General features: G+C 41.0%; 1 protein-coding gene across 6 annotated transcripts in view; it reads right to left on the reverse strand.

Annotated features, from left to right (window-relative positions):
* The window catches only part of PUS10 (pseudouridine synthase 10), a 79,559-nt gene that overhangs the window by 17,809 nt on the left and 39,827 nt on the right, over positions 1 to 21,923 (reverse strand). For 4 of the 6 annotated variants that reach the window (XM_007970524.3, XM_007970521.3, XM_007970523.3 and 1 more), the window contains exons 5-11: positions 16,280 to 16,314; positions 11,635 to 11,746; positions 9,540 to 9,601; positions 9,157 to 9,202; positions 6,918 to 6,982; positions 5,573 to 5,658; positions 4,496 to 4,621 (exon numbers count right to left, since the gene is read on the reverse strand). In XM_007970524.3, coding sequence (XP_007968715.2) covers positions 4,496 to 4,621; positions 5,573 to 5,658; positions 6,918 to 6,982; positions 9,157 to 9,202; positions 9,540 to 9,601; positions 11,635 to 11,746; positions 16,280 to 16,314 — 532 coding nt within the window. Of the gene's footprint in view, positions 1 to 1,274; positions 1,419 to 4,495; positions 4,622 to 5,572; positions 5,659 to 6,917; positions 6,983 to 9,156; positions 9,203 to 9,539; positions 9,602 to 11,634; positions 11,747 to 16,279; positions 16,315 to 21,923 lie in introns of all 6 variants that reach the window. The other 2 variants (XM_038006985.2, XM_038006994.2) reach the window with 2 other exon arrangements.

Below are 21,923 nucleotides of genomic sequence, written 5' to 3' on the forward strand. Positions count from 1 at the left end.
GGTAAGTGGACTTCATCCTGTAGCTAGTCATTGACCAGTTTTTAGCAGGGAACTGACATGGAAAGTATGTATTCAATAAGTGAATTAATAAATAAGAGAAGATTTCTTAGACATACAGATTTTTGAGAGCATGTCAAAATTATTACTCATTAGGGAATTAACAAGTAGATAATAAGACATGCAGTCTGAAGTGACTGAGAAACAAGTTTGTATATCTCACATAGGGGAAGGGATGTTTATATAGGTAGCCACACTGCTCCATGCAATACTGGCTCAGTTTATAGAACTTTAACACTTAGGAGTACCACAGTTAGAACCATCTTCCCAGAGTTGTCAGATGTGAACCACTAATCAATAATAAGTAATATATCTGAGAAGGGCAGGTTCAGCAAATTGATGTTATCAATCAGAGATTTCAAACAACAAGATTTTATCTCCTGACAGGGAGCCAGTTAGCACTGAGGCCCAGAAGTCTGCTTTTTCTCAGGGGACTCTCAATAAATTATGTCAGGACACATTTACAGCTATCAAACATGCAATATTCTTCTTTTCAGTTTGGGAATAATTTTCCCCCCATCAAATGGAAAATGACAACAAACCACCTTCATTAAAAATTGTAAGGGAGAAAACACAACTGTTTCAGAGTCAGTCCTCCAGCAGCCCTAGAGATAACAGGGTCTTCCCTGGGGCCCAAATAGAACTGAAACTTTGTTGAATCTTCTTAAAGAAAAGGAGTAAGGTGGCATAAGGGAAATGGCTGTGCTTTAGTCAAGAGTAGGCTGAGGTGGCCTTCCGGCGCAGCATGACTCAGCGAGTTTAGAGTGCAGGTGCACAACCCCACTCATTATGTAACCACGCCACGTGAGGCACATTAGGTGCTCACTCACATGAGCTAGTGCTTGGCTCGGTACCACTATTGTCTGTAAAATGTATAACTACCCTGCTGACGCTGTACATACCATTCAGACTGGGGCTTGCGCCCAGAGACAGAGAATAAAGCCATGTTGAAACTCACTATGATTCCTTGAGTGTTCTTTCAGCTGCCCACCACTCATCCACCCACTGCCCTCCGTCCTCTGCTTGGGCTGGAACCCGACACTTGGTGTTGCACTTGATGTAGCAGGATACTGACATTTAGAAGCAACAACACCCCTCTTGCCTGAGATTGGGATGATGTGGCTGAGACTGCCTTCCTAGCAGCCAAGCGGGTTATTCAGCAGGTACAAGCCCTTTGGGTTCACATGCTCCAACTGCACTGTGGATTGGGCCCACACCTGTGCTGAGGTGACCAATGTTTCCAACTGTTGGATCTGTACCGCCCTTCCAGCAGCAGCTGTGGATGGTTTGCCCTGGCACATACATCCCACATCTGTAGAGAAGTGAACATGGTTGGAGGCTTGAGGTCCCACGGCTGACGCCTGGAACACAATGCACAAGTTTTGGACAAAGGATGTTGCAAGACCCATGGCATGCTTGCCCCCTGGTTGGCCCATGGCATTTATGATGGATGGAGCTGGTCAGTGAGGGAACATGTAGTACCCCCAGCCCAGGCACTGTGGTGCATAGAGCAACATTGGGGTAATACCACTGTGGGATGGCTACCCATCATGGTCTGTATAAACGTAACACAATGCTGTACCTTTATCCCGGATAATCAGCAGAACATAAAAGCAGCTCTGCAAGGGGTCTCACGGGAGATTAAGACAGTCGAGGGCTTTACTGATGACCCCCTGCAGAGATGGTGGGCATCCCCAGGCTCTGGCCTATGCTGGGCCCTAATAGACATAAGTAGCATAGTTGAGATCCTAGTAGTGATCTGTTGCTCTCTGTATTGTTGTTGTGGATTATGGATTCAGGGCTCTGCCCTATGGGCATGTGTCCCTGCCCAGAGGACACCCTCAGCCTGGGGGGTGGAGTATAAGGGAAATGGCCGCGCTTTAGTCAGGAGTAGATTGAGGCAGCCTTCCAGCACAGCATGACTCAGCAGGTTTGGTGCGCAGGCGCGCAACCCCACACATTATGTAACCACACCACGTGAGGCACATTAGGTGATCACTCACATGAACTTGCGCTTGGCTTGGAGCCACTATTGTCTGTAAAAGGTATAACTATCCTGCTGATGCTGTACATATGGCTCATGCCTGGGCTTTTGCCCAGAGAGAGAGAGAATAAAGCCATGTCCAAAACTCCCTATGACTCCCTGAGTGTTCTTTCAGCTACCCGCCACTCATCCACCCACTCCCTTCAGTCTTCAGCTTGGGCTGGAACCTGACAGTTGGCGTGACAGGTGGCCCCAAAAAGAATTCAGATGAAACTTTTTGTGCTAAAGCTTTATTTTCATCCCTTCATAATCTGCGTAAGTCTTACATGATAATTCATTTGTAAATACCAAATTAAGTGGGCAAAAAAGCTCATGGCAATAGTCCAGGGTCTTTACTGCTAAGATTTTGGAAAATATTAGGGTGCTGGGATACTTTTTTTTCCATTCAGTAAACAATTCTTAAAGACCCTTAAAGAAGGTCCACCTATGCGATAGGCAACAAATTATAAGAGGGATGTGGTTTGAAGTGTTTCTCTTTCCTCCTTGCAAGTCAGGGAGCTGGAAGGGTCAGCCATGTCTCATCTAGACCATGTGTTTGTCATGATCAAAGCATGTTTATCTTAAGGTCTTTCAGAGAGAAGGATGGATTTCTAGCTGGTCTGTCAAAAAAGGGTTTTCTGGCTGAGTGTGGTGGTTCACATCTGTAATCTCAGCACTTTGGGAGGCTGAGGCAGATGGATTGCTCGAGTTCAGGAGTTTGAGACTAGCCTTGGCAACATGGCAAAACTTCATCTCCACAAAAAATACAAAAAAATTAGCCAGGCATGGTGGTACATACCTGTAGTCCCAGCTACTTGGGAGGCTGAGGCAGAAGGATTGCTTGAGCCCCGGAGGTAAAGGCTACAGTGAGCCATGATCACACTACTGCACTATAGCCTGGGCAACAAAGTAAGACTCTGTCTCACAAAAAAAAAAAAAAGGTTTTCTAATTATGCTAGGACCCTCATTCCAAAGAGTAACATCATTCATGCCCTGCAGTTTTTCCTGACGTGTAACACAATTTCCTGCAATTGAAATCACAAGACTTTATGCTGCCTTTGACCTGACAGGCCTGTTGAGACAAGGAAAACATAAACCTGATGGAACCTGACTCATCCCACGAACCTAGGCTCGTTAATACCTAAATTCAAAAACAATACAGCTGTCATTCAGTCTTTGTAAAATGGCTGCTGTTGATTTACTTTATCTAGGCCTGAACTTTATTCCAGGACACTTTATAGGTTAAGAGAGAAGCCAAACACTTGCCAGTGATTACTCTTGAAGAAGCACTGGATGTGGAAGATGTGTTTTAATTTCCTCATATTCCCCCAAAGAGGCCAAGGCAGAGGCGTACCAAGGTCAGGGCTTAGGTGCATTCATTTAAAGTAGTTGTTTTGAATTTCCCCAGGAAAGAACAGTCATTTTTTTACTTTATTTTTTATTTTCTTAGGCAGAATCTCACTCTTTCACCCAGGCTGGAGTGCAGTAGTGTGATCTCAGCTCACTGCAACCTCCGCCTCCTGGGTTCAAGTGATTCGTGCCTCAGCCTTCTAAGTAGCTGGGACTATAGGTGTGCACCAACAGGACTGGCTAATTTTCGTATTTTTAGTAGATACAGGGTCTCACCATGTTGCCCAGGCTGGTCTTGAATTCCTGACTGCAAGTGATTCGCCTGCCTCAGTCTCCCAGAGTGCTGGGATTGCAGGCACGTGCCACTACACCCGGCAGAGCAGTCATCTTGAGAGAGGACAGGCAGATATTCTTGAGTGCCTTGGCTGAAATCCAGCCCCGGCCAGTGGCACCCAGAACATGATGATCCCTGTTCACAGGAAGCCTATGGCCAAGAGGCCCAGACTTGCTAGTGATTAACAAAACATAGAAATTTTTCTTACCACCTCCAAGAACTCTATTCATGAATGTCAGTGTATTAAATATATGGCCGAGTACAGTGGCTCCTGCCTATAATCCCAGCACTTTGGGAATCCCAGGCAGGAGGGGCACTTGAGCCCAGGAGTTCAAGACCAGCCTGGGCCACGTAGTGAGAGTCCCATCTCTAAAAATATATTAAAAAATAACCGAGCATGGTGGCCCATACCTGTGGTCCCAGCTACTCAGGACACTGAAGTGGGAGGGTTGCTTGAGCCTTTGAGGTTGAGGCTGCACTCCAGCCTGGGTGACAGGGTGAGACCCCCTCTCTCTCAAAAAAAAGAGAATAAAATATGAAGATTAGGTCAGGTGGGGTGGCTTATGCCTATAATCCCAGGACTTTGGGAGACCAAGGTGGGCAGATCATTTGAGCCCAGAAGGTTAAGGCTGCCGTGAACTGTGATTATGCTACTGTAATCTAGCCTAGTTGACAAAGAAAGCCCCTATCTCAAAAAAAAAGAAATAAAGTATGAAGACTGTAACACTTACTCTCTGCTTTGAATACTGCCAACAGATGATCTGAAATTAATTCTTCCACTGAAGATTCCAGCTTTCTTTCTCCATCAATTATCCAAGGAGTTTGTGGTAGATTCCTGGAGTATTTATTATACCTCCCTGAGAAAGAAACAATCAGGCAGCCTGGATGGAATGGAGTAATTAACATAACAGGATAAAAAGAGAAGCAACAACTATAAGGGCCAATATCCTAAGTGCTACGATATAAAACAAGGCCTATCTTTTACCTAACTAACAACTCAATTCGGAGACCTGGGACACAGACATGTAGAGAATTAAATAAAAAGGTTTAAAGTAACAATAAAATAGATGGGTAAATATATGATATGAATGGTGCATCAAATGAGTTGGAAAGGAATGCTCAATATATTTAATTTGATTGGCTGACTGAACAAATTATATAATATTATTAATGTACCAAGGATTAAAAAAAACAACAACAAAAAAACCCACAACCAAACTTGCTTTTACACCTGATGAATAAAGCTACAGTAAGGCAGGTAGCTTTCATTGCCCTAGGATAGGATATTATAGTCAGGGCTGAAGAGCAATTTCACTTCAGCCATTACTATAAAACAGTTGTAACTTTCGAACAAAAATTTGTCTGCCAGATTACCTTTAGGGAAAGTCAATGAACAATTTATTTCCAGTGGAAGCCAAGTGTTTAGTCATTTTGGAGACAATAAATTGTTTTTTCAAGTTTGCTTTTATGTTATAAAACAGCCTCTGTCCTGCTGTTTTTCTCCAAACCAGTTTTGGGTCTCTGCATCTACCCATATTTCTACTTGGCCATCTCTGATGAAAACTATTAAAACCTAGGAAGTGTCATTTCCTTTTGGCATGGCATTTAAAATAACTGATCTCCTAAGTGATCCTTTAGAATGCCCACAAAACCTAAAATAAGTTTGGCTATTGATTCTACTTCTCAAGAGAGTAAACTTATTAGAATCTATTAACAGCAATAAGAATAAAATAGAACAGGAGTCAGTTGAGTTTTCAGAAAGGAGAGTACGTTCACAGTGTATGTATATTCTAGACTAAATATTTTACCAGCCACAAAAACAGCACCATGAGCACATTCAATTTCAAGAACAGTGCATACAGCCTTTGGTGAGTTTGGAGGACAAGGAAACTGCCTGCAAAACAAAATAAATTTTATAGCTATTTTCCAGACATAATATTGAATCACAAAACTTAGATGAATCAGCATCGTCTGAGACATACACAGAGCCCAAGTCTCTTGCTAACTTTTAGTTTCAGAACAATAAAGGTCTTGCAGGCCTGTGGAGTAACAATTTTAACATATGAGAGTGGCAGTAAGTAAATAAGGGCTCTGCTGCTACCTTTCACCCTCGGGAGGCCTTATCTTCCTAGGCAAAAACTGCAATTACTTTTGCACCAACCTAATACTTTCCAATAGTCTCAAGATTTGAGGGAAAAATCCATACAAAGGAAGTGGAAGTCCCATCAGGCTCTTTAACCATTTTGCTGTCCATGGTCATGTGCAGTTTACTGCTGACTCTACCCCCCTTATCACATCGTTTGAAATGTATTGAAGGATCTTCTGGAAAGAAAACTACAGTAATATTTTATTTAATAAAATGAATGTACCAAGAATTAAAATGTAAGGTTTATTGCATTTATTTTATTTTACCATATTTTAACAAGTGAGGAAACTCATGAGCCTTCCTCTCCCTTTTTTGGAGATGAACGATACTAGGAAATACAGGACTAAGGATGTAATGGGCGTAGCACTGGGCTAGAATGTCAGGAAATCTGGCTCCAGATCTACTCTATTACTAGCTTAGGCAAGTCAACTCCCTCTTTGGACACAATACCCTCTTCTAAAAGATCAAGAAGTTAGACCTGATTTGGCTGGGCACAGTGGCTCACACCTGTAATCCCAGCACTTTGGGAGGACGAGGCGGTTGGATCACCTGAAGTCAGGAGTTCAAGACCTGCCTGGCCAACATGGCGAAACCCTGTCTCTACTAAAAATATAAAAAATTAGCCGGGCAGTGGTGGTGCATGCCTATAATCCCAGCTACTTGGGAGGCTGAGGCAGGAGAATCACTAGAACCCAAGAGGCAGAGGTTGCGGTGAGCCGAGATCGCTCCACTGCACTCCAGCCTGGGCAACAAAGGTGAAACTCCAACTCAAAAAAATATATATATATATTTTTAAAAGACGTTACACTTGATATTAATTTGACAAACATTTACTGAACACCACTATATGCCAGGTACTGCATCGGGGTTGGAGAGATAACAATGACTAAGACACAATCCTGGCCCCTGAAATAAATCATCTTGTTTCAGAGATAATCCAGCTTATCTCTAACATTCCCTTTATTCTAAATTTCATGACGCTTCTTTGTTTCTATACTTCTACTTACTTAAGGAAATCCTCTTCTTTTATCTTATTCAAGGCTTTCATAACTGCCATTCTAGTGAATACAGACTATATAGGGTAAAATGAGAAGAAAAGACATTTTATTATCCAGACAAGAAAACGTCAGATGTGAAACATAGAACATGGTTGGAGAAATTGTATCATTTCATTACATCATTTCATATACTTAACATGGAGAAATACTTAAGCTTTTTAAGAAAATAAATAAAACTTAAGCATTCATGTCAGTTCTGCAACTGGCATACCTCTATAACCCTTCTCTTCAATCTGGTCTATGTCTATAATAACAGGTAGATCCAGTAGAACAGGTCTTCTTCACCACACTGTCCCACTTCTCTCAAATTATGGTATAATTCAAATACAAAAGAATGATGACATTGTAGGAAGTGTGATTTAATTTTTTTTCCCTTGACTTCAACAGGAATTTAGATTGATTCAGCTACCTTTTCTTTCCTACATCCCTTCAGAGGTCACAGTATGTAATTTAGGAGTTGGCTGCCAGGGTAAGGGGTAAAGCAGAGTCAACCTGCCGGCCCTGGCATCTAGCAACTCAGTCTCACTCACCAGCCACAGAATAAGCAAATCCACTATACTGAACAGAAGGGCATCTACAACAAATGTTCCACTTGGATTTTTTAAGATAAGAAAAGCCAAACTGCATGGTAGATATACTAGAACTAATTAGTGCATATATACATGGCTTACTATGATAAATCACAATTATTTCTTCTGTTATGAGAAATCACATTTGACTGAAAAGGATTACAATGGAGGCAGCTCAACAGTTTATCACCAGTCAAAGGAATGATTTTTTCAAAATCATATTCTAGGGACCACCATGGCATTCTACAAGACACCATAGGGTTACAACTTAAATTAAGTGCCTGTTTGATAAGATATGAAATCTTAGGACTGAAAAAAATCTCAAAAGGTCATTCAATTTGCTCCCAGCCATGAGGCAAGCAAACTATACTTGAGTCTACAACTCCCACTGGCCAAATGGTGTGGTGTCTATGATGCTTTAACAAAAATCTCTTAATCCTATTACTTGATGCCTATTATTATATTTCCTCAAGGGTAAATAAAATAAAACTAGGTCTTCAATATAGATACATCTTACAGGTTATTTGGGCAGAGCTTCCCAACTGGCATGGCAAAGCAGTGGACTATGGTTGTGCCAAGATGTTGATCTCTTTAGTTCAGAAGGGCTGCTGGGCAGGGCCTCAGACAGTGGAAACCCCAGTCCTGTTGCTGCCAATCTGAAGCAACTCCATCCTGTTACACTCAGGGTGCTGAACAAACATGGTAATATTTTAGATGTGCCATGATAAGAGAAAAGTAGGGAGGCGCTGCTTTCGGCTTGGTCTGCATTTCTAATTATTTCTTTACAGGGCATTAGGCAAATGTTACAAACTTCTTTCCCCCAGTTCTAAAAGGCCCAGCAATTAGTCAAAGCAAGAGGCAAAGCCAACAGACGTATATTTGACAATGAGCTTATGTTCTTTTTAACAATCACAGCAACAAAATGAATGTAAGTAAAGCTGTAGGAATGCCTAAGTCTGTGTACGAAATCACCTACGAAACTGACACATGAAAGATGACCAATATCGCACCACATCATTCTATCCTGACATGATATGAGCTAAGAGTGTATGTTAACTAACTTGTCCATTAACATGAAGATTAGCTAACATTAAGATGATAAGGAAGAGTTTGAATAAAACACCCTTTTTGCAAATGTAGCCAGAAAGAGGCCATGTTAATTCAGGACTGTCCTAAATAAAACAACTTACTTTGGATTATATATTGTAAACCTCAATTTCTGGAAAATGGGTATCAGCTGAAAGTTTGGAATGCTACTGACACTTACCATTGATTTTCCCAGATGATGTAATTTGGGGTATTAAAATCTAAACGTCGAATTTAATAAGTAATAGTAATATCACTGAAACATTGATTCTAAATTTAACACCGTCAGGGGAACAATCTAGACACTGACACAAACATGAGGATGTTTGTGTGCTACAACTTCCTAGCCAGAGGTGAAGGTTGAAAAAGTTGAAAAAAAATAAAAATTAATGTAGCAAATGGAAATATTTAAAGACTGATTCTTAGTATAATAGAGTTGCCATGTTTCTAATGCATATCCTTTTTGTTGGAAATTTGAATATTCAGCTCAGACAAAACTCACTCAAGAGTAAGAAGCAGGAACCTTTCCTTACCTGTTTGTTTTTGGCTGGCTTAAAACAATCTGGGCATATCGCAGCTCTAAAATAAAATTCAAGTTAATGTAAAAGGTTGAGTTTATTTTGGGGTAGATATAATTCAAATATATTTAATACAAAATGGCTGCTAAACTCAGGACATCAGGAGCAGACAAAATGAGTCCCTGTAGGAGCTACGTCGGTTTGCCCAGGAACCTATGTTCAAGGACACATTTTATTTTATTTTTTGAGGGCACATTTTAAACCTACTAAGACATAACGAGTTCTGAAATGCTTATTAGGAAGCATTTCCTATGCTTATGAGAAGCAATACTATTTTCATGAAAACCAAACAGCATTAACAATTTTACACCACTGACGTTGTTTACATGGCAACTTACAGGAAGTGGCAATCCTCAACTGTTTCTGGGTGAGCAAAGACCACACTCACTTCAAACAAGCTCTAAAAATTATAAAGACAGTTTAAAAATGAGCAAAAGGAAACTAACATCTAACAACTTATGAATGGAAATAGAAATTAATTCTCAAACATTGGCTCAGAAAAGAATGACCAGAAAAACTGGAAATACTACTGCTCTCAAATCAACTTGTTCACAGGGCAGCTGTAAAGGAAATGGTTTTTGGTTTTTTTTCTGACTTCTAAAACTCAGTCATTAGTGATCCTACCAAAAAAGTTTTAAAATAAATTTGTATGCTTTTTGGACAAATGCGTAAATTAGGTGTGAAGATGAATGAGAATTTACAGAATTGAAAATAAATAATAATGCAAAGAAATGAAGAATTATTCTGCCAATACTACGATTTAAATTATTAGCAAGGCAAAAAATATATATTCAGATCCCTAAAAACCGTATGAAGCTTCTTTTTAAAGTGCTCAAACGTCTTAATGTATTGTAATTTTTTGTTTTATTTCAAAAATTATACACTTAAATCATAAAATGATCAAATACAAGATAGTTTTTCAATCCCACTCCACTGAAGCAGAACCATTAACAATTTGATGTTTTTTCTTGACATTTTTGTGAATATAAATGTATATGTATTATTTTTTAAGACATGCTTTTGAAAAATTGCTTTAATATTATATCATGGAAATCTTTTCAACTCTAGGGACTGTCAGACATTTAAGCTGTAGAAAATTTTTCTGTAACAACAACAACAACAAATGCTACAGTGAACATCCTTGTACACCAAAAAAGCATGATTTTATACTTTTACCTACATGGAGAATACACAAAATTCCATATGGGGGAAGTGTGTGTGGGGAGAATAGCTAAAAATGCCATACTATGTTACAATTTTGTCTTTATATTTACTGAGTTCATTGGATAGTTAGTAGACCCATTAGCTACTCTAGAATCACAATAATGAATAGCTGTTTTTTTTTTTGTTTTGTTTTGTTTTTTCCTCCTTATTCTAATCTATACAATAATTAAAGTGAACAACGCATTCCTTTTATTCAGGGAAACTTCACTCAACCCACATCTTTTGTTTTCTATTTTCTGTTCTCACTTATATGACATGTAAAATTATTTGTGCTTCAAAACTGAAATTTGAGGTAAAAATATTTTGCATTAATGACTTCTCTAACTTCCAAAATACTTTCATTACCTCATTTCCTCTTCATGCTATCTGAGAAGTGGTTTTATTCTCTATTCTCTCAATATTCAGTTTACAGAACAGAGCATATTCTTACAGAAGGAAATATTACTGCATAATTCAGAATGGTTTTGAAAAACTGTTTAGCTTTAGTAGGTGGTTTTGTGATTTTATTTGAATAGGGGTATATCTGATATTCAGGGAATTTCCTTCTAGCAAAATGATGAAACAATGAGGCCATAATATTAAAATCTAATTTAAGATGACCTTCCTATTTTCACATCTGGAAGCCTGTAGAGTCTTCCCTGAAATTCAACCCATTTCAGAGACTGAGGTAAGGTCTGCTCTGGAAAAGGGAAATGTTCTGCTTTCAAAGGCAGTTACTGCCTAAAAGTAAACAGGGGGATTTGAGATACCAACAAGGTAGGATTGAGCCCATACTCATTGTAGTTGAATAGGTTCTGTCCATGCATTTGAAAACAAGACTAGACACAGATAAACCAAAATTAAATAGTCCAGAGTTGACTCTACATTTGCTTGCAGTTATTTATATGTTGTTTTGCATCAAGTCTGTTCCTCCAATTGAACTATAAATACATTAAAGGCAAAGATTCATTTCTAACCTTTTAAGGTCAATTAGGGCACTTGGTACCTTCATAAGTATCTTAGGTCATAAAGAAGTTTTAGGGAAAAAAAAAAAAAGAAATGCTTTGACTTCAATTTAAGACTATCAGAATTTAACATTTGAAAAGCTTAAAAATTCTTCACTGGATTATTTAAAAAGAAGTTTTTTTTGGCTAACCAAAACCCTGCCATATAATTAAGCAAAACTAGTAAAATCAGAGAATAAAATTAACAACGCTGTTGACCCGATACCTTTCCATCAATGGGAACACCCAGTTCCTCTGAAAACAGGGGGTGAGTTATCCATTTGTAGGCTTCTTTTAGCTGAACTATATCATCTCTTCCCAGCGACAGACTCTGCTTTCTGAATAACATAAAAATTAATTCACTGACATGAAAAACTTTACTTTTTCTATTAAAGGCAAGAATTTATGCAATTATTTTTAAAATATTCATTGAGTGCCTAGCATGTACCAGGCACTATTCTACACATTAAATAGAAAGCAGAGAACAAAGCAGACAAAAATTCCTCACCTCATGGATCTTATACTCTAGTGGAATCATGGAATTACTTTTTTAAAGGCATATAACACAATTTTTAAAGCTTCAAAGTCAAAAGCACACTATTGGGTTTTTCTGAGCTAGAATTGCCAGATTCCAGGATTTGGAATACATCAGAAGACAGAAAGATGGGATAGAGATGATTGTTTACTGCTCACAAACTATAAACTGTGTATTACAATAATCACATCCACATTTTAATGCTTGCTTTTCCTCTCTTGTTGAAAATGGGGCTTACTTTTGGGAAATCAACATAAAAGTTGTACTTTTTAAAAAACTTTACTGATGAAGAAGAAATATTAAATCCTGAAGTATCAATGTTCTGAAATGCTCATCAATGTATTATCAGATAAATAGCTGAATAAAAATTTGACATTCCCCCAAAATATACTCATGAGACAATAAATAGGTTTTGGGAAGTCCCTTTTATAAATTCTAGCTTTAGTTTGTAACCTAAAATTGTGATAGAAAGGAACTTGAGATAAAAGGGATGAAAAACATGGTGTGGTATTATTAAAACTCCTCTACTCTGCTGAGAACACTGGGATATTACTAACAAACTAACAAGCCCACATCATTCAAATAATTGAAACTTCAAACCAGCCTTATGGCTATTTATAGGACTGCTTTTAATGAAAGAGATGTAAGGGCCAACTTATGCATCACCCCTTTTAATGCCCAATTTTCACTGATAGAAATTACTCCTTATAGGCAACATCCATTGTTATTTAAGACCAAAAGACACTACTAACTACAGGTCAAAAACAAAAAGTAATTAAGCTAATGGCTGAATGTAGTTGATCAGAAAAAAAAAAAAAAGAATATGCAGATCACTGTTTCTCTAAAAATGCAAAATATGAAATAGTTGATCCAAAAAAAAAAAAAAAAGAAAGAAAGAAATAGTTGATCTACCCATTCTGTATCCAGCTGAGAATATAACTGGTTACAGAGAGAGCTTTTGTATGCTTTGGGATTGTGATTTAACAACGAAATACCCAGATAAACTCTACATCTGACAAATAATCAAATTGTTTCTCTATATTCAAGAACTTATCCAAATACTGTGTGAGCTTCGTAAATGGTTCCTAAATTCTCTGAATATCAGAAAGATTTTAGGTATTTTAAAAGACTATCCTGATATTATGTCAACAGTTCAACTATTTAATATTTGCACAAAATAGCATCACAGTTGAAAGTAAATAATATATGAAAATACATTTTAAAGAATAAACGTTGAAACAGAAAACACAAGAATGGAAACTATTTTTTAAATTGTTTAGATTCTGGAAAGTCCAAAGGGTTGTTACAAAAGCCAATCCCAAAAGTGAATTAAAATATTTAAGAAAACCGGTGTTTTAAATCCTTCACAGTCTTTGACATATATTTAGTGCATTTGAGTCTAGTTTAAAAACTTCAACTATAGGTAATTTTTCCCTCCAGATTATAGAGCCAGAGGAAAGGGTTAACAGACAGCTTGGAAACCTCATCCTTATATATAAAGCAAATATAATACTTAAAATGCCAGATTTCCAATCTGAAAGTTAAATGGGGCTAATAACTTTCCTAATACAATTTGGGCTAAATATTTTCATAGAGGTCCCTAGCATATACCAGATTGTCCTTTAGAGGGACTAGTACTCATTAAAGTAAATTCAGTCCCCATTTCATACTTAGTAACTACACTTCTCTTTCTCTTCTCTGTCAGATAAGTGCTCATGAGGGTGTCAGTTGCAATCACTTTTGCTGTAGATACAACACAACCACCATTCTAGAGAAAAGACGAACCAGAATATGCAAGGCAATTAATTTTTTTTTGTAAATTCCCTAAATCAATTCTTTAACAGCAATTCCTCCACAATCTTTTCAACCCAGAATGAACTAGGGACACTGAAGGAAAAAAACCAATGACCTGTGTTTCTTTCTGTTCCATTATCCCTATATCAATCAGAATCTTTAGGAAGAACTAAACTTAGTTTAAAATCCTTTGATAAGAAATAAAAACAAGCCAGGAGCGGTGGCTCACGCCTGTAATCTCAGCACTTTGGGAGGCCGAGGCATGTGGATCACCTGAGGTCAGGAGTTAGAGACCAGCCTGGCCAACATGGTGAAACTCTGGGTCTACTAAAAATACAAAAAATTAACCAGGCGTGGGCGCTTGCCTGTAATCCCAAGACAGTTGGGAGGCTGAGGCAGGAGAATCGCTTGAACCTCGGAGGCAGAGGTTGCAATTAGCTGAGATTGCACCACTGCACTCGAGCCTGGGCAACAGGGGAGAAAATACGTCTAAAAAAAAACCGAAATAGAAACAGTAACTCATTAGCAACATGGATATAAATTGAAAACATTTAGAAAAAAGCATGTTCCGACTATGCTAGCAAATTTCTAAAAACGTAAGATCAAGTTTTACTATTACACCAGAATCTAAACCATTTGAGACTAATTTAATAAAACCTAACGAAACCCCCAAACCTTATGTAGTTATTACCCTTTTGAAAATGCAGATATATAACACAAAACAAACAAAAAAGCCAAATTAATTATTTTTCTATAAGTCACTTAACCAAGTATGAGATTCTAAAATAGAAATTTATACTTCTTCCTGGATTTTTCTCTCCAGAGTACACAGGTACTGCCAATAGTCACATGGCCCTTTTTTGTACTCGTATTTTTTAGTTTCAAACTCCAAAATATGCTGGAGAATTTAAAAAAAAATTTTTTTTTTGAGACGGAGTCTCGCTCTGTCGCCCAGGCTGGAGTGCAGTGGTGCGATCTTGGCTCACTGCAAGCTCCGCCTCCCGGGTTCACGCCATTCTCCTGCCTCAACCTCCCATGTAGCTGGGACTACAGGCGCCCGTCACCGCACCCGGCTAATTTTTTGTATTTTTAGTAGAGACGGGGTTTCACCGTGTTAGCCAGGATGGTCTTGATCTCCTGACCTCGTCGTGATCTGCCCATCTCGGCCTCCCAAAGTGCTGGGATTACAGGTGTGAGCCATCGCGCCTGGCCAAAAAAATTTTTTTAAACTCAGTTGGGAATCAAATCCTGATTTGAAGGAAGCAATTTAGAGACTTTATCAAACTTACTGTGAATATTCATATGTTTTGTTGCAGAAATATCAGTATGTTTGATTATGTAGTACCACCCCAGAGCCTGGGGGGGAGGAAGGAATGATATACATGATCTTTAACATCATATCACATTTTAAAAATCCAAAAATTTTCTATTTCAAAACATCTTTGGCCTCTAAGGGTTTCAGATAAAGGATTGTGAATCTATGTTTTCTATGTCTTACCTATGTGTAAACTCATTGTTGTTCCGCCAGTTATTCACTTTCTATCTTTTATGACATAGCTTTATAGTTTAGTTTCTAAGACCAATATAAAATTTATTTTTAGGCTGTGCGCCATGGCTCATGCCTGTAATCCCAGTACTTTGGGAGGCCGAGGCAGGTAAATCACCTGAGGTCAGGGGTTCAACACCAGCCTGGACAACATGGTGAAACCCCATCTTTACTAAAAATACAAAAATTAGCCAGGCATGGTGGCAGGCTCCTGTAATCCCAGTTACTAGGGAGGCTGAGGCAGGAGAATCGCTTGAACTAGCGAGGTGGAGGTTGCAGTGAACTGAGATCACACCACTGCACTCCAGCCTGGGTGACAGAGCAAGACTCCATCTCAAAAATAATAATAATAATAATAATTAATAAATAAAATTTATTTTAAAAATATAACTGCCCAAACTACATTACATAAGTACCTAATGCATATAAACATGTATTTACATTCATATTAAAACACACAAAAAGGGCCGGGCGCGGTGGCTCAAGCCTGTAATCCCAGCACTTTGGGAGGCCGAGACGGGCGGATCACGAAGTCAGGAGATCAAGACCATCCTGGCTAACACGGTGAAACCCCGTCTCTACTAAAAAGTACAAAAAACTAGCCGGGCGAGGTGGCGGGCGCCTGTAGTCCCAGCTACCTGGGAGGCTGAGAATGGCGTAAACCCGGGAGGCGGAGCTTGTAGTGAGCTGAGATCTGGCCACTGCACTCTAGCCTGGGTGACAGAGCGAGACTCTGTCTCAAAAAAAAAAAAAAAAAAAGCTAAAACACACAAAAAATGAATCTGCTTTAATAAACTACTAATATGTTATGCAAATAAACTAATGAAACAAGGTTGATACCCTAAATGTATACAATAAAAATTGGTTATTTGTGCTGATTTCTCTAGTAGCTAGTGAATGCACTATAAAAATAGAGATTGTAGTAGTAAAAGTACTTTAAGAACCAGGTAGCTTGTATTTAAATGGTAGTAAAAATTCCCTACCTAAATTACTTACCCCATTTCCTGTTTTACCAGCAACCATGCAGCATGCTGTAGGCAATTTAGTCACACCCAGAAAGAGAAAAGGGGGAAACATGTTCAGTGAAATTAAGTCTCAATATCATTACCGAAGTGCTGAACTATTTGCTAATCAAACTCCCCTTTTTAGGTGATGAGTTAGTATTCAAAAATTTACCAGTGACCTCAGTCTCATTTAAAATCAGAAATGAGGTAAGATTTTATTTTGCAATGCTGGTTTACTGTGGACTAGGAATTCAGCAGGGGTATCCCCCTCCTCCTTACAGATTTCTATTTCTCATTAATGAGGTATGAGTGTTTTTCTTTTTCTTTCTTTCTTTTTCTTTCTTTCTTTTTTTTTTTTTTTTGAGAGGGAGTCTCACTCTGTCACCCAAACTGGAGTGTAATGGAAGTATCTCAGCTCACTGCAACCTCTGCTTCCCAGGTTCAAGCGATTCTTCCACCTCAGTCTTCTGAGTAGCTGGGATTACAAGTGCCCGCCACCACACTCAGCTAACTTTTGTGTTTTTAGTAGAGACAGGGTTTCGCCATGTTGGTCAGGCTGGTCTCGAACTCCTGACCTCAAGCGATCCACCCGCCTCGGCCTCCTAAAGTGCTGGGATTACAGGCGTGAGCCACTGCGCCCAGCCCAGATTAAATGAAATTTATGCCGGCCGGGCGTGGTGACTCACGCCTGTAATCCCAGCACTATGGGAGGCCGAGACGGGTGGATCACGAGGTCAGGAGATCGAGACCACCCTGGCTAACACGGTGAAACTCTGTCTCTACTAAAAAAAAAATACAAAAAAATTAGCCGGGCGTGGTGGTGGGGGCCTATAGTCCCAGCTACTCGGGAGGCTAAGGCAGGAGAATGACGTGAACCCGGGAGGCGGAGCTTGCAGTGAGTCACTGCACTCCAGCCTGGGCAGCAGAGCGAGGCTCCGTTTCAAGAAAAAAAAAAAAAAGAAAAGAAAAAAAAGAAAAGAAATTTATGCCAAATGCTTTGCGTAGTAAGTGACTGACACTGAGATTTCTGTTTCCTGTTAGACTCCCACAGTTTTCACCTTAAAGAAAGGCAATGATATATCCCCCACAGCACACAGTATTTTGTAAACATGACGGAAACATTGTATAAGTCAATAATATTCCATATGTAGTCTGCTTGTATGTGTCACCAAAAAAGGCCAATGATTATCATTCACATCCATTTCAAGACACGGCTTAATTTATAGATATGCTGTGGTTCATATGTAGACCTGTCCTTCTAAACCAACAGGACTTCCTTCAAATGACCAGTAGGGTACTATATAGACTCCTAAAGACTGATGATCACTTGGAAAGGTTGGCTGCATTAATTCTTTCAGACGTGAGCCAAGGAGAATAAATTAATCGCTAGCTAGGCACAACCTGTTACCAGTGATGGCAGTGTGGACCGTCCAGAGTGGCCGCTGCCATCAGGCCTGCTGCAGCAGGGAGGTGTGGGCGGCGGCGGAAGGAGGGGTTGTGGGAGCAGCAGTGGCGGCAGTGGTACCCCTGTGCTCCACGTTCCCAAGGCAGCCAACTGTGCCACCTCTGCTCTCGCTTGGCCAGCCAGGACCTGTTCTCAGGCCCAAAGCCTCCGTCCCAGCCTCAACCTCGCTCCCCATCACCATCTCAGGAGCCCACGAGCACCTGGCCAAAGGCGCAGCCAGGACTCATGGTACCAGCCGTGACAGTCAGGTTAATTTGCGTGGGGTTGGCTGGGGCGGCCTCTGCTGTCAGGAAAACGCAAAGAGGCAGGCAATCCCTGGAGTCCCACCCAACTTGCGGCTGCGGACCCAGGCATCTCTGCACTTTCAGGGACTCTGGAAGGCCCCCCATTCCTCCCACAGGCTTGGAGGTGTCTGCTCCCGCTGCCTGGCCTCTCCCTGCTCCCTGTGCCTGCACCAATCTCTGAGCAAGGTTGGGGCTAAGCCTGGGCACTGTCGCGGCCCAGCCAGGTGTGTGCACACTCAGGGCAGTGCTGACAGGCCAGCTCCATGCTGCCTCAGCCCCCTGCGGACTTTAGGCACCAACAAGCACGGGAGGGAGGCCGAGGAGAGGTTGAGGGCAGTTTGGCCCTGGCCTGCAGGCGCCCCTTGGCAGGAACAGCCAGGGGGCAACGAACAGCAGCAGGAGGCAGACAGGTTCCTGGGGAGAAAGCAGCACGTCCACAGTGCTGCAAGTCCACAGTGAAGCACCACCTTCAAGTTGGGAAGGGCCTGAAGCCTGGGGGTGGGGTTGCCAGTCCCTGGGACAGGAGTAGGAACTTGTGGTCCTTTATCCAGGCCCACCCATGGCTGCCCATGGACCAACTGGCACACACTTCCTCCCCTCTGAGGTCCATATAAAACCCCAGACTCAGCCAGACCCAATGAGATGAGGGAACAACCAGCAGCAGAGAGGTGCGACCCACCCCAGGGTCTCTCTGCTCAGAGCTGAAGAAATGACAGACGACCTGCCTGCAGAGAATAGCTGCCCTCTCTGCTGAGAGGTGAAGAAATGACAGGATGACCTGCCTGCAGAGAGGAGCTACTCTCTCTGCTGAGAGCTGAACACTTATCAGGACACCCTGGCTACGCAGAGGAGCTACCCTACCCACTGTAGGTCTTCTCTGAACTGTTCTATCACTTGATAAAGCTCCTTTTTTTTTTTTTTTTTTTTTTTTTGGAGACAGAGTCTCGCCCTGTCACCAGGCTGGAGTGCAGTGGTGTGCGATATCAGCTCACTGTAACCTCTGCCTCCCGAGTTCAAGTGTTTCTCCTGCCTCAGCCTCTCGAGTAGCTGGGACTACAGGCACCCGCCACCTCGCCCATAAAGCTCCTTTTCATCTTGCTCATCCTCCACGTTTGCAGACCACATTCTTCCTGGACGCAAGACAAGAACTTGGGACCTGATGAATGGTGGGACTAAAAGAACTGTAAAACAAACAGGGCTGAAGCACGCCCCTTGCTCACCACGGTGGGGACGAGAAGAGGAGAGAGGAGAGAGGAAGAGAAGAGCTGTGGTCCGGAACCCAGACCGAGGAGCTCCCTGAGCCAGGGCTGTGACACCCTCTTTAGGGCTCTGCGGTTTCTAGCGTCTCTAAGTTTCCAGGTGCCACCATATTCCCCGGGGTCAGCTGTGTAAGCTGTTTATGGTATGTCTGGTCCAGCCGCAGCTTCACAGGGAGCCATGCCTGCCCCTGGAGCTGCCTGCCCCACTGCAGCCAGCGTGCCTGCTGTGTGCAATGGCTGGACCCCATCCTCACTCACACACCCCTTGCTACTCCATGCCTGGCTTGCTCTTGGCAGGCATGGGACCCAGGCGTAGCCTCCCAGGCCGAGTGGGCAGAACTAGCCTAGCGGGCCAGAGAAAAACTCGGGCAAAGACGCCACTGTCCACAGAGGCTTCTAGCTGGCGAAGCAACACTCCAAGGATCCCGTAACACCAGTGCCTGAATATCTCACCAGTACCTTCTGATTTGTTAGTTTGTTTACTCTGCTAGCTCAACCTAATACCATTTATAATAGTAGTATTACAAGACCCCTTCCTTCTTTTCTCTCATTTATTCGAGCCTTATTTCAAAATGCATGGGCATAGTATCATGGTAATTTTTTTTTTTTTTTTTCTTGAGATGGAAAAAATCACCCAGGGTGGAAAAAACCTCCCTGTCACCCAGGCTGGAGTGCCATCATGTGATCTTGGCTCACTGCAACCTCTCTGCCTCCTGGGTTCAAGCAATCCTCCTGCCTCAGCCTCCCGAGTAGCTGGGATTACAGGTGCATGCCACCATGTCCAGCTAATTTTTGTATTTTAGTAGAGACAGGTTTCACCATGTTGGCCAGGATGGTCTCAATATCTTGACCTCGTGATCCACCCACCTTGGCCTCCCAAAGTGCTGGGATTACAGGCGCGAGCCACTGTGCCCGGACAGTATCATAGTATTATAACACACAAATTACTATGAGTCAGAAACCTAACTTTAGGTTTTACTTAATTTCTGGAACTCAATTTTCTAATGTGTACAATGAGAGGATTACTAAGATGATTGTTATCTAAACTTTTCTGGATGGCTAAAGGTAATCATTTAAAGACACTGTTATTAAACTGTTTTGTAATACACTATTGAGACCTATGGGACTTAGGGAGCATTCAAAAAAAAAAAAAAGAAGAATGGTCTCCTAAAACTGAAACTTTGTCGTTAATTTTGTCCTGCCCTTCCTTCAGCCTCATTCTTTTTCTTTCTTTCTTTTTTTTTTTTGAGACAGAGTCTCAATCTGTCGCCCAGGCTGGAGTGCAGTGGCATGATCTCGGCTCACTGCACCCTCCTCCTCCCCGTTTCAAACGATTCTCCTGCCTCAGCCTCCTGAGTAGCTGGGGACTACAGGCACCCGCCACCACATCCAGCTAATTTTTATATTTTTAGTAGAGACAGGGTTTCACCATGTTGGCCAGGCTGTTCTCAAACTCCTGACCTTAAGTGATCCACCTGCCTCGGCCTCTCAAAGTGCTGGGATTACAAGCATGAGCCACCGCTCCTGGCCCAGCCTCATTCTTTAAGAGATCAATAAACACATGTCCTTATATATACAAAAATATTAATACTTCCCTTGCAGGAATATTGTGAGGATTTAATGTGTTTGTAAAGACCCAAGTCATATTCCTGGCAAATACTGAATAAATGGTAATTAATGCTGTTGTTGAACTGAAACCTTATCTGTACTTTACAAATAATAAAATTCAGATTTATCCCTTAAAAGATTTACAGGACTTGATCTCATTCCATCATATTTCCAAACTGCTTTGCTATAGCTAGTTCTGAAACCTCCAGATTCAATGAAATCTGAGCTATAGAAAACTATCTGTCTCTTCTTTAAGGGATCTCAGACTCTTCTGTCTTTTCTTAGTGACCACTGTGTCTCTTCTTTTGAAGCAAATTCTATTCTCCACAAATTCTGTTCATCACTTTCAGGTAATGTCATCAAGTCTGCAATGTATCCTGTCATCCTCTAATTATATAGTAGGGCGGAACTGGAGGTTGCCAAGGGAAACCAGGTAACCATGTGTAATACATGAAATTAAGTCAAATGTCTTTAGTACCCGAGACTTGCTAAAGGGTTTTTCCTTCCTAAGCTTCTGCAGGCTCCCTGCTCCAGCATGCCAACAGATTGGACAGAACTAATCACACAGCAGGGGCTTAAAGGCTGAATCTGAAATCAGTCAGTATTGCTCGATTATCAGTTGTTACCACAAGCTAATAATGCCCTGGACCTGCTTCTGGCAAGGAAAAAGAAGCACATTTCTCCCTTTCAGATCACCAAGATAATTTTAATAAATGTTCTGTCCCTTAGTCAATGGGAAAAAATCCATTCTCTAGAGTACACAATTAAATTTTTCCTCCCCAACAGAACCAAATGGCATTAAAGTTACCAGGTTTAATCAAATTTGATACCAGAGGCAGTATGTCACCTCTGGAAAATTCAGAAAACATGCAATTAATCTTGGACTATATTTAACTTTATTAGAGAATGTTAGGCAAGTCCTAAATGGGGCAGTTGAATAAGTGCTTGCTAAAGTGCTTGTGTACTCTGCTAACACTAACACACACACCATAGACGAGAAGGTCTATGCCTGGGAATGGT

This window comes from Chlorocebus sabaeus, chromosome 14, assembly GCF_047675955.1.
Source record: "Chlorocebus sabaeus isolate Y175 chromosome 14, mChlSab1.0.hap1, whole genome shotgun sequence".
Taxonomy (NCBI): Eukaryota; Metazoa; Chordata; class Mammalia; order Primates; family Cercopithecidae; genus Chlorocebus; species Chlorocebus sabaeus.